The sequence below is a fragment of the Neomonachus schauinslandi genome, chromosome 5 (genome assembly GCF_002201575.2).
Source record: "Neomonachus schauinslandi chromosome 5, ASM220157v2, whole genome shotgun sequence".
NCBI classification, from domain to species: Eukaryota; Metazoa; Chordata; class Mammalia; order Carnivora; family Phocidae; genus Neomonachus; species Neomonachus schauinslandi.
Window position 1 is genome coordinate 100,927,800 of NC_058407.1, and position 17,808 is coordinate 100,945,607.

The 17,808-nt window shown below is 36.5% G+C and overlaps 1 protein-coding gene across 1 annotated transcript in view; it reads left to right on the forward strand.

Annotated features, from left to right (window-relative positions):
* WNK1 (WNK lysine deficient protein kinase 1) overlaps nt 1–17,808 on the forward strand; it is a 143,500-nt gene that overhangs the window by 70,160 nt on the left and 55,532 nt on the right. Inside the window, 1 exon segment of the mRNA XM_021690700.2 lies at nt 47–204. Coding sequence (XP_021546375.1) covers nt 47–204 — 158 coding nt within the window.

The following is a 17,808-nucleotide window of genomic DNA, read 5'->3' on the forward strand; positions in this document are numbered from 1 at the left end:
TGTAGCCTCTGCTCACATTGAGTCTGAATTGTTCTTTTAATTTAAGGTACCCCAGAGTTCATGGCCCCCGAGATGTATGAGGAAAAATACGATGAATCTGTTGACGTTTATGCTTTTGGGATGTGCATGCTTGAGATGGCCACATCTGAATACCCTTACTCAGAATGCCAAAATGCTGCTCAGATCTACCGTCGAGTGACCAGTGTAAGTCTTAGCATGATTAGTGAGCTTAAGTCACACCAAAAAAGGAATGCCAAGCTGGATATCATCAAACCATGCAAAAGAGAACAATAGAAAGCACACTCAGTTGTTGGGGGAAGAGGGAGTTGAGGGATTTTATTGCTTCTGATTTAGTGAGAGCAAAAATAAAGATCAAAGAAGTACCAGTATATTCTGGATTCTCCTTGCATACATTTAAAACTTTATTTTGAGATATATTATGTTTAAAAATACTCTCATTACTACTTTTCAAACCCTAACTTATTCATCTAGGTTCATTCCCTCCAACCATAAAACAAATTTCTGAGTTAAAAATAATGCTCTTAACTCAAGTTGCTTTGTTCACAGATCTTTCCCTAAATAGTTTAAAATTGATTTATGAATTTATTAAATCATTTATAAGTACCACAGAGTTCAAAGCATAACAGTAATTTCTGGATCATCTAAATATCCTAATCTATTAAGATATTTCCCCCGATGTTTCAGAGATGTCTGTTTACAGTCGGTGTTTTGTGGACCCCGTCAGGGTCCACAGAAGATACTTTATTGTTATGTCTCTTAATTTACAACTGTTGCCCCCTCCTTTCTTTTTCTCAGGCTGGGTGAGGGCAGGAGAAATGTAGTAAATGTAGTTTGTTTAGCCTTCAGATAATTCTGTGATAAGTATCCTAATCACTATTCTGTTTTACCCTTAGAAAGTTCATCTGCTTTGCTTCTTAGATAGAGTTCTATATCTATATTCCAAAGTTCAGTATTCCCTATTCTTCCCCCCAATGCCTAATAATTTACATTATCACTTTTTTCTTTGGGGGTAGGATGGGGTATTCACTGGATGGTTCCTCCCTGTGTTTTATTTAGAATTCTTGAAACCTCAAGAAGTACATTTGATTCCTTGTTTTTCTATTCACCATATCCTATTTATCAGGTTCTTGGTTCAGAATAACTCTTAGGTACAGGCCGTCTTCATTCCCATTGTCAGAACTCTGCTTTCACATCTTACGTACTACACACCTTACACTGTCATCCTGAAGTAGTTAACAGTATGAATTTGTTTTTCTGCTTCACTTGAACTAGTTGAATTTCCTTGCTATTTCTTTTTTGTGTAAGGAACTTACATGATACCAGTTTGCTTATGAAAGCATGTACAAATTCTTATTATAATCTTTGCTATTCCTCATCTTTATCTAAACACCTTTTTTTAGTGAAGCCGGTCCTCTTTATTATCTTGCATATATGCCACATCCTTTCCTTTTTTCCTCTTCATTTGTACATGCTCTTTACTTTCTATGTGTGCTCTTCTACTATCCAGTCAGTTTTTTATACTGGATTTAACAGACTTCCCCCACAAAATTTTATCTGATGGGCTTCACTACATAATGATTTTTGCCTTCTCTGAGCTTCTCAACTGTTCTGAATCATAGCATTTTATTTGTAATTGATTATTTTACTTAGGAGTTCAAAAATTGAATTAATCTAAAGCATTTAAAATGGTGCTTAGCATATAATAAGCACTATATATAGGTGCTTGCTGTTTATTTTTATTGCTTTATATTCTTCTTTAAGATTTATAATCTTATCTCTACAAAGTATTTCTGTTTAATTCTATCCATATCTTTAGCACTATCCCAAATATAAGTCTCAAATGCAAATACACGCAACATTTTCTGAATCCCTGCTACATGCCAAGTCCAGAACCTGACAACAGGTAATTAAAGATGAATAACATATATATTCCCTGTCTTCAGAAAACTAGCTCCAATATAGAAGATAAGTGTGTAAGCAAACAGTTGTAATTACAGTATGGTGATAAGAGCTTATTGACTTTTTGTCTTTTCTCCTTTGGAAAAATGCCTATTCAGATCCTTTGCTTGGTTTTTAATTGGGTTATTTGTCTTTTTATTATTGAGTTTTATGGGTTCTTTATATATTCTAGATAGAAATCCTTTATGAGATAGAGGATTTCTAATGATTTTGTCCCGTTCTGTCAGTTGTATTTTTTTTTTTTTTTTTAAGATTTGTTTATTTATTTTGAGAGAGAGAGCCAGGGGGAAGGTCAGAGAGAGAATCAGAGAATCTCAAATCTCAAATCTCCACCCTCAGTTCGGAGCCAGACACAGGGCTCAATTGCTCGACCCTGAGATCAAGACCTGAGCTGAAATCAAGAGTCAGACACTTAACTGACTCAGCCACCCCAGACACCCCAGTTGTCTTTTCTTACTACTGTCACTATATTACTAGTGCCCTTTAGGTCATAAAAGTTTTTCATTTTGATGAGGCCAAGTTTATATATTTTATCTTTAGTTTTTCTCATGCTTTTGATGTCATATCTAAGGATCCATTTCCAAACCTCAAGTCATGAACATTTACCCCTATGTGTTTTCTTCTATGAGTTTTAGTTCTTATAATTAGATCTTTGATTCATTTTGAGATAATTTTTGTATGTGGTGTGAAGTAAGGATTTTAACTTGATTCTTTTGCTTGTGACAACTATCCAACTGTCCCAGTACCATTTGTTGAAAAGACTATTATTTCTCCATTGAATGATTTCACCCTTGCTGAAAATCAGTTGACCATAGGCACATGAATTTATTCCTGAACCCTCAGTTCTGTTCCATGATCTATATGTCTTGCTTTGTAGTAAGTTTTGAGTTGGGAAGTTTGAGTCCTCCTATTTATTCTTCAGGTTTTGGCTCTTCTTGGTCCTTTGCAACTCTGTATAAGTTTTAGAATCAGCTTGTCAATTTTTGCAATTCAGCTGGAATCCTGGTACATATGGCATTGAATCCATAAATAAATCAGTTTGGAGGTTTACCATCTTAGAACATGGGATATTTTTCCGTTTACTTAGATCTTTTGTAATTTCTTTCAGTGGTGTTTTGTAGTTTTCAGAGTATAAATCTTGGACTTTTTTTATTAAGTTTATTCCTGAGTAATGTATTTTGGGGGGGGATTCTATTATAAATGGAATTGAGTTTTTTATTTCATCTTTTCGATTGTTCATTACAAATACTGTTGGTGTTTGCATACTGATTTTGAATCTAATAAACTTACTGAATTTATTCTAATAGCTTATAGTAGATTCCTGAAGATTTTCTATATACAAGATAATTTAATCTGCAAATATAGTTCTTAAAGAAACATAAGGCTTGGCAAGTGTGGGTATACGCTTTACTTGTGAGAAAGAATTGGGGGGAAAAAGGCTGACTCTTAGTTTAATGAACAGAATTTAGGGATAAAGTTGAAAAACAAAAGACTGAGTAATGGTTGGCTTCTAGGAATTTTCTAGAGAAAAAAGAGACCTATCTCTTGATATGTCAGATTCCTCTCCCGTGGTAATTATACAGTCTGTGTAAGAGAAGATAAACACGTAATTCTCAACTTTTTCACTGAAATAACCAATGAGAGTTTGTTTTTAAAAATTAACTACAGGAATAGTAAGTAAAATTTTGTAAGTGAATTACTTTTATTTTTTTTACTTTTCCTAAGGGTAATTTGCTGTTTTTTTAAAGTTGCCTTGGATTTTATTTCCTTTCATTAACTCTCCTGATTTTGCTAGAAATGACAGAATAGTTGACAAATTAAAATACTGAATTAAAACAAATCTGAACCACCCAGTTGTTTCGATAGGTCCTGTACAAATCCTTGTTTGAATCCAAATATGTGAATTTAATCATCTATTCTATTATATCCTATTACATTAAGCTACCTTACTACGTCCACACATATTGATTAATTTTTTTTAACCTAACTTTCAAGGAAGAGTTGAGGTTTGGGGTATAGAGAGACACAGGAAATGTATACACCTAAAGTGTAAATTGGTTCACCAAGTATTTGGGCATAGTTTTCAGGGGCTGTTATAACAAAGAGCCACAAACTGGGTGATTTAAACCAGCAGAAATTTATTGTCTCACAATTCTGAGGCCAGAAGTCCAAAATCAAGGTTAAAGCAAGGTCATACGGAGGGGAAAATTTTTGGTTGCCTCTTACCTTTTCTGATGGTTTGCTAGCAATCCTTGGCATTTCTTGGCTTGCATCTGCAGCACTTCTGTGTCTATCTCACGTGGTGGTGAGGATCCAGGATGACCTCACCTTAACTGATTATAATTGCAATGATCCTGTTTTCAAATAAGGTCAGATTCTGAGATACTGAGGGTTAGAATTTTAACATATCTTTTGGGAGGGCAACAATTCAACCCGTAATAGTTCAATAGTTCATGGGTTCATCCAACAAATATTTAAGTCTACTCTGTTCCAGATTTTTTTCTAGATACTAGGTATTAAATATTCTTGTTAAGTAAAACCCAAATCCTGTCTCTTAAGAACTTATTAGGTGAGGGAGAAGAGACAAGCCAGATAGTTACCATATGGTATAAAACCAGTTATTCTTGGGATAGCTACTTAATGGAGGCATTAAAGAGTGGTGCCTAATTGAGTTTGAACAGGTTGGGAAAATGATGTTAAATAGGGAGAGACTAAGTTAATAGTGTTGCATGTGAGAAATCTATTATTTGTATGTCTGTAGAATTTGGAAGTGGGAAAAGAAAGAAACAGGATAAGAGAGGAAAGGAAAGCTTAAACTATACTCGAGCATTGGGGGAACTATTGCAGTACTTTAAGACTGGGTGGTAGGTGTCATAAGATCAAACTTAAATTTTAAATTTTTAGAAAAATTATTCTGGGGGCGCCTGGGTGGCTTAGTCCTTAAACGTCTGCCTTCAGCTCAGGTCATGATCCCAGGGTCCTGGGATCAAGCCCCGCATCGGGCTCCCTGCTCAGTGGGAAGCCTGTTTCTCCCTCTCCCACTCCCCCTGCTTGTGTTCCCTCTCTCACCGTGTCTCTCTCTGTCAAATAAATAAATAAAATCTTTTAAAAAATAAATAAATAAATAAATTATTCTGGCTCCAGAGTGGAGAATGGATTTATGAAGGACTAAAAGCTGAAAACTCAGTTAAGAGGCTGTGGGAATAATCCAAAGGAATGACTGATAGACTGAAATAAGGATTTGTAGTAGAGATAGCCAGAGTGAAAGGATGAGAGGTTTATTTTCTTTATAAATTAGAATTCAATTAAGCTAAGTTATTTTTCACTTGCCATTTATGAAAATAAATAATACAGAATAAATACCCATTGTAAATACATATCCTATTAAGAAGATGGATCTTGATCATTAAACTTGATTATAAGGTTAAATGTATAACTTTAAGACTATAAAATTATAAATTTGCATATGGAATGGTTTGTGTATTTTATTTACTAACTTACAATCTATTACTTTTCTTCATTCTATCATACTCTAAACCAGGGATTAGTGAACTATGACCTATGGGCCAGATCAGGCTGGCCATTTTGGTTCAACCCATGACTAAGAATGGTTTCTACATTTTAAGTGATTGGGGGAAAAAATCAAAAGAAAAATATTTCATGTCATGTGAGCACTTCAGTGTCCATAACTAAAGTAATAAAGCATAGCCACACTGATTTGTTCTGTATTATCTTTGTTTTCACACATTACAATGGCAGAGTGAGTAACTGGAACAGACTGTGTGGTTCCAAAAGCTTAAAATATGTACTGTTTGGGCTCTTAACAGAAAAAGTTGTTGACTGCTATTCTAAACACATGTCACCAGAACTTCTTAAAAAAATTCTCCACTGAAGAGTTCTGTAAGTAATTACTAATCTGTAGAAGTGGTGATAATGTTCCTCTGTTAGAATGCTGTTCACCTCTGTACTTACAGTAGATGTGAGAATCTCAGTGCAATCAAGTAGCTACTTAAATTATTAGCTCTGAAAATTTGTGGGCACTCTTCTCTCTGTCAGAAGAGAAATTTCACTTTAATTCTGTGATGAAAACATAAGAGGTTTTAACATAAAAGCATTTTTTCAGTGGCCATACTTATTACTGGTATTGGTCTTAGAAATAACCTCTTAAACCCAATTTTACTGCTTGAGGTGATCATTCTGGACTTTAAACACAAAGGTTTATGAACCAATATCTTATTTACTTGACAACAATACTAAATTTTTTTTTAATATTTTATTTGTCAGAGAGAGTAAACAACAGGGGGGGCAGCAGGCAGAAGGAGAAGCAGGCTCCCCGCTGAGCAAGGAGCCCGATGCAGGACTCGATCCCAGGACCCTGAGATCATGACCAGAGCCGAAGGCAGACGCTTAACCAACTGAGCCACCCAGGCGTCCCTGAATGTTTTTTTATATCAAACAGACTGGATAGATGAAATACACATTAGGTAGCCATATATTTAAGCACTCTCAGCCATACCAGCCTCCTTTGTTGGTCTTATAATATTTCTATTTTGAAATGGGGGGTAAATTTTGTTATGTACCAGCAGACAATGGCTCTGCTGTTTTGTAGGCCGTTGTTAGAGACACTGAATAGGTATTGACTGGGCTATCTCTGTTATTTAGTGATAAGTGTCTCTGATTAATCTTGCAAATTCACTTATTATTTTTCTAAATCAAGGTTGGTATTGAAAATGTCTCAAGGGATCATGGAATTTTAGGTTTCTTTATGTAAAATGAAGTATAAAAATAACTGCTATTTACAGAAATCAAGTTATAAATTATATGGTAGTAACAGTTTTTTTAAATGCAAGTTGTATAGGTGACTGATATTAAATTTTATGCTTGTTCTATATCTAATCCAACAAATATGATTAGCTGATTAAAAATAATGACTATAGGATGAGTAGGTGGAAAACATAGCCAAATACTGTTTCGGGTTTTTTTATATTTTTATTTTTTTAAGATTTATTTATTTATTTGACACAGAGAGAGAGAGACGGCGAGAGAGGGAACAAAAGCAGGGGGAATGGGAGAGGGAGAAGCAGGCTTCCCGCCGAGCAGAGAGCCCGATGTGGGGCTCGATCCCAGGACCCCGGGACCACAACTCGAGCTGAAGGCAGACGCCCAACGACTGAGCCACCCAGGCACCCCATAGCCACACTTGATTCAAAAGTTGCTCACTAGAGGCTGAGGACTAAAACCAGTGTTTCAGAGTTCTTTGGCTTCAGAAAGCACAGCACTGCCATCAGATCAGATAAAAATTTATAAGTAATTACTTGATAAAATAAAAAATAATTTGATTTTTAAGAAAAGGCATTTGAGACACTATACTAATAAACAAATGTATCTTTATTTGTAGATACAGACTCAAGCTCAAAATCCCCTTCTTAAATCATTGAGTTTTGCATGTTAATTTAATAGAACTGAGAAAGACCAGTATCACTTTTCCATATTCTTAGTATAGTATCTACCCTGTTTTCAGTTTTTCGCCATTTTTTAAAGATAAAATTCAGGGGCGCCTGGGTGGCTCAGTTGGTTGAGCGACTGCCTTCGGCTCAGGTCATGATCCCGGAGTCCCGGGATCGAGTCCCGCATCGGGCTCCCTGCTCGGCGGGGGGTCTGCTTCCCCCTCTGCCCTCTTCCCTCTTGTGCTCTCTGTCTCTCATTCTCTCTCTCTCAAATAAATAAATAAAATCTTTTAAAAAAAAAAGATAAAATTCACATACCATAAAATTTATCATTTAAATACTTTAAGGTGTACAATTCAGTGTTTTAATATATTCATATTGAACCTTTCCATCAGCCCCCCAAAAGAAATCCGATACCCATTGGCAGTCACTCTCCATTCCCCCTTCCACTGAGCCCCTGTCAACCACTAATCTACTTTATGTCTCTGGATTTGATTTGCCTGTTGTGGACATTTCTTACAAATGGAATCATATGATATATGACCTTTTGTGTTATACTTTGTTTTTCTGTTATGCCTTTTGTATTACGCTTTGACTTAGCATAATGTTTTCAAGGTTTATCCATGTTGTAGCATGTATCAGCATTTCATTCTTTTTTATGGCTGAATAATATTCCATTGTATGGCTATACCACATTTGTTACGTTCAACAAATTTTATTTCTTCCTCCTTTTCTCATTGTTAAACTGTTTGAACTGATAGCCAGCCACCCTCCCTTCTGGAGAGGGACTGGGAACAGAAAGGATGAAGTATATAATGTCTTAAAAGATACTGTCCCAGAGCCTGATTTACCAAGTCTTTGTTTATACAATATTATATTGATAGCATAGCATATGGAACATTGTAGGCACTTAGTAATATTTTGAAGAATAAATGATTTTTGATTAAAGGAATCCCAAATATAGTCAGTTAGACACTATGTAAGTTTGGAAGTTTGAATTTACCTTGCAAAAGAGGAATGAAACTTAAGGCCACCTTTGAAGTATTAACAAAATTATCCCAAAATGATATTGAATCGTAGCAAGTAGAAACTGATACACATATAAAAGCAATACATTTTATAGGATGAGTAAAACTATTTGGTACAAATAGAGCTGGAAACAATGACTTTAATAGTTAGAAAAAGTCAAACTTCCAGGATATGAAGTATATTCAAGAAAGTCACCTATACACATACTTTTCCATCGATTCTCAAATCTCATACTTGTAATTTCTTTTTAAGATTATTTATTTTAGAGAGAGAGCACAAGCAGGAGGGGCAGAGGCAGAGGGAGAGGGAGAGACAATCTCAGGCACTCCGTGCTGAGTGTGGAGCCCAATGCAGGGCTCATTCCAGGACCATCAGATCATGACCTGAGCTGAAACCCAAGAGTTGGATGCTAACCGACTGTGCCATCCAAGCGCCCCTCATTGTTGTAATTTCTAAACAACTATTTTATAAGTAACTCTTTCCATTATGAGGCTAGGTCTGTATTTTGTTGAAGTGTTTCACCATAATTTTTACCTTATGATCACTCACACTTCCTTCTCTGAGATTTCGTATAAGATCATAATTTCACTTGTTAATACCTCAAATGTTTCCAAGTCCCTGGGTGGCTCAGTAAGTTGGGCAGCTGCCTTTGGCTAAGGTCATGATCCCAGGGTCCTAGGATCAAGCCCCGCATCGGGCTCCCTACTCCATGGGCAGCCTGCTTCTCCCTCTCTACCATTTGTGCTCTCTTACACTCTCTCTCTCTCAAATAAATGAATAAAATCTTAAAAAAAAAAAATACCTCAAATGTTTCAGGACAATTCCTGATTCATGAGTCCTTCTCATTGAGACCCATCATTTTCAGTTTTTAGAGCTATAGGTTTCCTTCGCTATCCACAAGCAGAGCATTCCTGTGAAATCTTTTATAAGTTGAAAAAGGCATAAAGTGAAGGAATAATTAACTTACATTTATATCAAAATATTTTGAGTACTCGCAAACCCCAAAAATAACCACTCTCAGACTTTTCTAATACCTTAGGACATATCTTGCTAATAGTTGCTTAAAATAAGTCAAGATAAAGCACAGGTGTTCACAGGCACAATTCAAAGCTATGTAATTTGGATGCTGGATGTAGCTCCCAGGGGAAGTAGTTTGGCATTGCTATTCTTGCTGCTCAGGGTATGTACTGTGTCTGTACTGGCTCACTGTAAAACAAGCCCTGAATCCTGTTTTCACTTTTTGCCCTTTTTCATAAAAGCAAAAGCCCTCTTTGGTTTTCTTTTGGTTAGTGAAAACAGGTACTAATGTAGATCTTTCATAAAAGCAAAGTGGCGTAATGCAAACTTTCGAGAAGCAAGGATAACCATTCCTTTAGATTTCTTGAGTGAAGGGACTTAATATGCATAATTGGAAGAAGGGACTTAATATGCATATGCTCAGCAATTGTTTTCTTGACCTAGAGGAGACTAAATAAAAAGGAAGAAAAATCATAATTGACGATAAAGAACTTGGTTAGATTATACAACATTGCAAAGGCCTGGTAGAGGTTTAAGATTCATCCATTAAGATCTTTGAGATTAACATAGCAGCTGCCAGACTTGAATGATTTAGTTCAGTGGCTGTCAGAGTCTTTTTATCAGGACCCTTTTATACTCATAAAAATTATTGAGGACCTCAAAGAGCTTTTGTTTATTTGTGTTATACCTATTTTACCATATTAGAAATTATCACTAGATTTTATAATGTATCAATTAATAATATAATAAGCCCAATATATGTTGACCTCAAGAACATTTTTGCAAAATACTATTTTTTCCAAAACTAATTTTAAAGATTTAGTGAAAAGAGCAGCATTTTTATATTTTCGCAGCTCTCTTTAATGTCTGGTCAGAAAGAAGACCGTTGAGTTCTCATATCTGCTTCTGTATGAAATCAGTTGCAATATTTTTTATTTGGTTGAAATGTATAAAGAAAATCTGGCCTCACGCAGATATGTCATTGGAAAAGAAGTACCTTGTAGGACCCCTGATAGAGTTTTGAATACTACATGTTGAGAGTCTCTAATTAGATCTTTGCTATGCAAAGTGTAGTTCCCAGATTGGTATGCTAGGGCACTTGTTGAAAATGTAAAATTTCGACCCCATCCCAGACAGATCAATCAAAACCTGCATTTTACAATATCCAAAGATGATTCATGTGTACATTAAAGTTTGAGAAGTGTGGGGCGCCTGGGTGACTCAGTTGGTTGAGTGACTGCCTTCGGCTCAGGTCATGATCCCGGAGTCCCGGGATCGAGTCCTGCATCGGGCTCCCTGCTCGGCGAGGAGCCTGCTTCTCCCTCTGACCCTCCCCCCCTCTCATGTGCTCTCTCTCTCTCATTCTCGCTCTCTTAAATAAATAAATAAATCTTTAAAAAAAAAAAGTTTGAGAAGTGTGAGTGAGAATAGTGATCACCTGAGGTCCTTTCTAGTTCTGTGTACCATAGACTAAATAATATAATACCAAGACATTAATTGAAAAGTACTATTCCATCATTCATGAAACTTTTTTACTAGCATTCTAAGTACCCAGACTGATTTAGAAATTTTACCCTATTTAATTGCATTTTTTCTGACTTATTTAGGAATTGCTTTTTTTAAAAAGCAAAATAGTTAAGTCAAGCTATAGAAAAGATGGAGTAAAAAGCTTGAGGAGTTCTTTAAGTCAGTTGGAACTATGTTAGAATCCTTAGTTTCTAGGGGCTCCTGCGTGGCTCAGTTGGTTAAGCATGTGACTCTTGATTTTGGCTCAGGTCATGATTTCAGGGTCATGGGATGGAGCCCTAGGATGGAGCCCACTTAAGATTCTGTCTCTCTCTTTCCCTCTTCCCATCTCCCACTCTAGCACGCACACGTGCGCTCTCTCTCTCACTCTCAAAAAAAAAAAAAGAATCCTTAGTTTCTAAGCATACTGCAGGCATTCACTTGTGCTTTATTTTTCCTCTAGCTGTGAAAATTTAGTTCTGTATTATCTATAGTCCCTTATTCTGTTCTGTCAATCATTAAATTTCTTACCTGGGAAATGTCTTGATTTCACCAACCTCCATCCCCATCTTCTGGCTTCCAATGAAGAATAAAAATGGCTGTGTCCTTTTTTAGTTTTCTAAAGTTTTTCTCATGTTTTGGGTGCTAAGATAAACGTGGGGGATTAAAGTAAATCCCTAGATTATATAATGATATATAATTATATAAGCAGTTAGTGATGACTGTTGTGATGAAATACACCTTGAGTCTGCCTTGGATATTAATCTAACTAATTTTATTAAAGTAATGTTAGCATCAGTGCCTAACTATTGCACATTTATTAAGGAAGCATGCTTGGTTATCTGTTGAGAGATCATAGGGCTCCCTAATGCAAATTCTCCTCACCCTGCCATTCCCTTACCACCACCAGCACCAGCCCGTGCCCTTACCACTCCATATTTCTGGTTTTCATCCCAGATCTACCATGTATACCCTATTAGTAATCAGTAAACATTGAAGTAGTAATTGCACTGAAGTAGATGGATTTTATAGACATAAAGAAGTAGGGGATTTGATCTCCTTCAGAGGGTCAAATGACAGTATTCCTGAAAAAGTATGTTTAAGTTGAGAACTTTATTGGCCCCCTGTCACAGAGGTGGTGAGACAAATTTTATATGAAATAATTATCAGTAACTTCAGCCCCCTGGCACTTTTTACCGGAAATATTTTAGGATTCTTGGAAGAAAGTCATGACAGTATCATTCCCTCTTCTATGTTCCCATCATATGCTACCTCTGTTTTATTAATATAATAATTAATATATTGATATTAACTATTGTCCCCCCATTAGAACTGAGCCCTTCAAAGACAGGTTTCTTTTTTCCTCTGTAGGTCAGTTCACTACTACGTGTCTGACCCTGCAGTGGTGCACTGTCATACAAATAGTGAGTAATAGCAATGTAAATATTAATAAATATACATTCTTTGTGCCAGACATTGCATTAAACACTTTGCATATATTACATAATTTAATTCTCCCAACAGCCTGGAGTGGGAAGTGAGTAATTGCTACTCTTACCAGCATTTTGTAAATAAAGGTCTCAAGCCCAAGAAGGCTAACCCAAGATTACATATCTAGAAGATAACAGAGCATTCATGTTATTTCTGTTATTATCTGATTCCAGATCCTGTGCTCATACCAAAATACTATACCGAATCCATAACTGTCAATTACAGTATCAATCCGTGACCTAAGGTTATTTAAACCTGTCTGTGTAAGTGCTGATGTAGAGGGGGTAAATGTAGACTGTGGTTTAACAATTACGTTCTACAGTGCACTGATAATAAATTGTTATATGTCATTGTACATGCAGTTTATTCAGGCCTGTACTTGAAATGTTACTTGCTCAGAGAGGCTTTCCTTGCCCACCCTCTCTAAAATATTTTTCAGTGTGCACACACTTTACTGCTGTTCCTTCTATTCTTTTCCTCATGGCTTTTATCGCAGCCTTACAGCATTCATCTAAAGCCCCAATTAGAATACAAATTCTATGGGTTGGGGGTTTTATTTGACTTGTTCTTTGCTCTATTCCTAGTGTTTAGAGGTTGACAAGTCACAGGCACTCAGTTTTTGTGAAATGAATACAGAACTGCAGAGAGTAAAAGCCAATTTTCCGTTGCTGTGGAGAAACTGGGCTCTGGAGTTGGGTCTGCTTAAGTTTAAATCCCAGCAATGTCATTTCCTAGCTGTGGTACCTTGGGCAAGTTATTTAACTTCTCTGAACCTAAGGGGGTTTTGAGGATTAAATGAGAAATGCATGTAGAACATATATGCCTGGTATATAGTTATCAGTCAGTACTTAGTAGGTATTGCTGTTGTTATCATTAACATCATTATGATATGCTTAGTAGTGTAATAAGTTGTCTCTTCTTCCATTCTTTATCCAGTGACATTCAGTAATTTGCAGTTATTAAAATGTGTTTAATGAACTTAAAGTCAAGTTTTAGAGGACAGTGAATGTGCCAACATTTATAATCTTGCTTCTTGCCAATAACCTTGGAAAGTGCTTTACATATACTATCTTAATTTTATCCTGGTAAGTAGATAATATCTTCATTTCACAGATAAGAAAATAGAATCAGAGGTTAAGCGTTTTGTCCCAAGGACATGAAAGAGAAATAGTAGTAGTAATAATAATAATAATAATAATAATAGTGGTGGTGATGGTGGTGTCAGAAATCAAGCATCTTAACGTGACATTAATACAAACCTTGAAATTTTTTCTTTGCCTGTTTTTGCTGGGTTTTTTTTTTTTTAAGCTTTCATTTATTTAAGGGAGAGAGACAGAGAGAGCATGAGCTGGGGGAGAAGGACAGACTCCCCCCCCCTGAGCAGGGAGTCTGATGCAGGGCTCGATCCCAGGACCCTGGGATCATGACCTGAGCCGAAGTCAGATGCTTAACTGACTGAGCCACCCAGGTGCCGCTGTTTTTGCTTTTTTAACTTTTTTTTAGACCTCAAGGGGAAAAAATAGCATAAAAAAAATTAAGGTACACGGACAGCATAAGACTGGTATTACAGGTTTGAGCCCAGTATAGAGGGTTCATGATCCATGTTTAAAGGAGAAAAGCTTCAGTTATCTTGAAAATCTGCCATTGGTAATGAGAAAATCCAAATAAGAGTAGTAATGTCGTTAGCACAATTTTTGTCTGCTATTAAAAGAATAGAAACTACAATAAGCAATGGCATCAATTTTTTTATATGAAGGATAGTGCACTTGAGGTTGGAGCCACACACAAGCTTTCATGTATCCAGAGAGTAATGAGCCTTGGGGAATCATGAGGTAAACTAATTTCCTTTGATAGAACTAGCTAGATTTGGTAGAGAGTTTGAAGAGCTTTGTTTCCAATGGGATCATAAAGTATGTTCAAATTCCTGTAAACTAATGGTTCATACCAATAAGAATCTGGCTGAATCCAGCCTCATAACAACCAAGTTAGAAATAATGGGGATTTTTAATTACTTTGTTTGTGTAATTTGACTTTGTCACTGATTCTGTTAGCCATTGGATTGCAAGGTTTGAACATTCTGTCTGGGAAAAACAGAATTAAAGCAGTTAGGGTGAAATTCCTTTTAGTTTTTTATATAACAGATTAGAGTTTACCCCACTTTTTTTTTTTTACAGAAACAAGTGAGGCTGATTCCTGATTAGATAATGTTTGAAAAATTGAGGAACACTTTTTATTTTTTTCTTCAGCAGCTAGAATTTTTTATGCTATCCCAGAGATCTGAATCCACTGGAATTAGCTGAAAGTGGTTCCTTTATAAATTTTATTCCTGTTATAATCCAATAAATTTGGATTCTACATGTAAAAGAAAACTTTGTGTATCATGGGCTCTATCTTGGGAGCATTTTGCATGATTTTCAGAGGCATTCCATTATACTGTGATTTGATTAATATTAAAGGTTCTTAATCAGACTGTTAATATTAAAACAAACAGTTCTGGGTATCATTCTTAATGTTTTAGATACTAAAGAACAATTGTAAAATCCTTATTTCAGAATTTCTCAAAAAGCTGGGGTTTTTTAGACTCACTGAATGTTGATATATAATTCATAAGGCATTAGACTATAGACTTAAAAACCAGTGGGATGTAGAGAGATAGTTTCTATATTTAAGTACATTATAGCAATGATGAGTGTCCTGGTATCTTATAAATAACTAACATGCCAAAAGATTCATATATAGATGCTTTGTAGCTGCTGCCTTCTCATTATATATGATTTGTGGTATACTTTTTTTTTTTTTTTAAAGATTTTATTTATTTATTTGAGACAGAGAGAATGAGAGAGAGAGAGCACATGAGAGGGGGGAGGGTCAGAGGGAGAAGCAGGCTCCCCGCCGAGCAGGGAGCCCGATGCGGGACTCGATCCAGGGACTCCAGGATCATGACCTGAGCCGAAGGCAGTTGCTTAACCAACTGAGCCACCCAGGCGCCCCATGATTTGTGGTATACTTTGAAAGAAGTGTAGAACTCAGGTGGCTAAAAAAGGGGGGAGTAGAAAGAGTACTCTTGTCAGTGAAAATGTGCACTAAGTATTTGGTGAACAAGTAACCAATTTGGACTTACTTTGGGGAGATAAGAGTAGAGAAGAAGGTGGAAGTTGGATTGTGAGGGTTTTTCACACTAGATTAAGGAAATTAAAAAGGACTGTAACATGGACTAGAAGTAACATTGAACTAGGCATTGTGGGATCTGGTTTCTAGATTTTGCTTTACCACTGCAAGGCCCTTACTATTTTATTCTGGGTGCTGAAGATAATACAGTGTTTCTGGCAGGTATCTAATAATGAGTAGGCTAGACGAGATACTCCATAGATGCCAGTTGAATTAATTAATTCTCGCTTTGACATGGCATTAATCTCTCTGGGCCAAAATTGTCTCATTTGAACAAGGAGGGACTCTCACTCAGATTCTTTCTAAATCTGTGATCTCATGGCCGTCTTTAGATATGGAGAACTTTTAACCAGTTTTGAGTAATGTGATGTGAGTTAAATGATGTCAGGTGACTGGAAATGGCTAAATGTTAGATGATTAAGTGAGGCTGGATGATTGAGCTGGCCATAATATAAAATACACATTGGAGATGGAGAGAATGGAAACAGTGAAACCCATCTTAAATTGGTTAAGCTTAAAGAGGTGAGGTATTGATAATCTGGACTTTGGTGGTCACAGTTTTTATGCAAAAGAAGCAATGATTTTGAGAAGTAACAAAGAAATTAGTAAAAATCTAATTTTGCCTGGCCAGAGATATTTGACTGTTGGAGGGACAGTTAGGAGTGCTAGTAGCAGAAGTGTTTACCAGTTGCTTTTCTTATGTTTGTTTAAAGAGTTCATAGAGAATAATAGTACTTAAATATTTTGGGAGAAGAAGCATCTAAAAATGACTGTTTTCTATTCTAAATCATGGAAATAGAGATGATACCATTGAAAGAAATGAGGAAATGTAGAGAAAAGCACTGACTTTAAGAGGAATTAGAGCTTAGATGTGTAAACTGTTGTCCATATGTGAATGGTATTTTTACTGTATATGTTGAAAATTCTTATTTTGATATATAGAAAAGACTGGTCTTTATAGATCTAGATATTTGTGCCTACATTATACATTTGTCCAAAAAAACCAATCTCACTGTGGTTTTGTGTGTTGCCCAGCAGTTTTAAAAGCCAAGCAACAAATCACCTGTTTTCTAGCTCTTTCATTTTCATTTAGCTAAGCATAGTCCTAAGCAGGCTTACTCAAACATTTAAGTTAAAGGTAAGGCTGGACCACATTATTGTATTTCTGACCAATACCTGACATTCTAGACTACCTACTTAGTAGTGATGAATTGTGTTGAACCAGAGATCAGTGGCAACTACTTTAAGATAGCTTGTTAGGGGGCGCCTGGGTGGCTCAGTCGGTTAAGCGTCTGCCTTCGGCTCAGGTCATGATCTCAGGGTTCTGGGATCAAGCTCTGCGGGAAGCCTGCTTCTCCCTCTCCCACTCCCCCTGCTTGTGTTCCCTCTCTCGCTGTGTCTCTGTCAAATAAATAAATAAAATCTTAAAAAAAAAAAAAAGATAGCTTGTTAGAATTAGTAGTCATTTTTTTTAAATAGTTATTTCTATCCTTTAGAAGTATTCCTACCAAATAGCTTCCAAGCCCTTATCTTATGTTACTGTTACTGAATAATTAAAGCCTTAATACCCACTGTCTTGATGCGGACTCCAGCTTACCACATTACAAGGGATAGACTTTATTCTGTTACCCATAATGACAGTGCATTGAAAAGTGCTTTTTCTCCCATCTTTGTTAATGCCATGAAGAAAAACCTTTCCTTAATCACTAAAGTAGTAGTTATTTGGGTCCATGAGATCTTCCTGGCAAATGCAAATATCTTTAGTTATAAATGCATATTGAGGGGCGCCTAGGTGGCTCAGTCGTTAAGCGTCTGCCTTGGGCTCAGGTCATGATCCCAGGATCCTGGGATCGAGCCCCGCATGGGGCTCCCTGCTAGGCAGGAAGCCTGCTTCTCCCTCTCCCACTCCCCCTGCTTGTATTCCCTCTCTGGCTGTCTCTCTCTCTCCGTCAAATAAATAAATAAAATCTTTTTTAAAAAATAAATGCATAGGGCGCCTGGGTGGCTCAGTTGGTTAAGCGACTGCCTTCGGCTCAGGTCATGATCCTGGAGTCCCGGGATCGAGTCCCACATCGGGCTCCCTGCTCGGCAGGGAGTCTGCTTCTCCCTCTGACCCTCCTCCCTCTCATGCTCTCTGTCTCTCATTCTCTCTCTCTCAAATAAATAAATA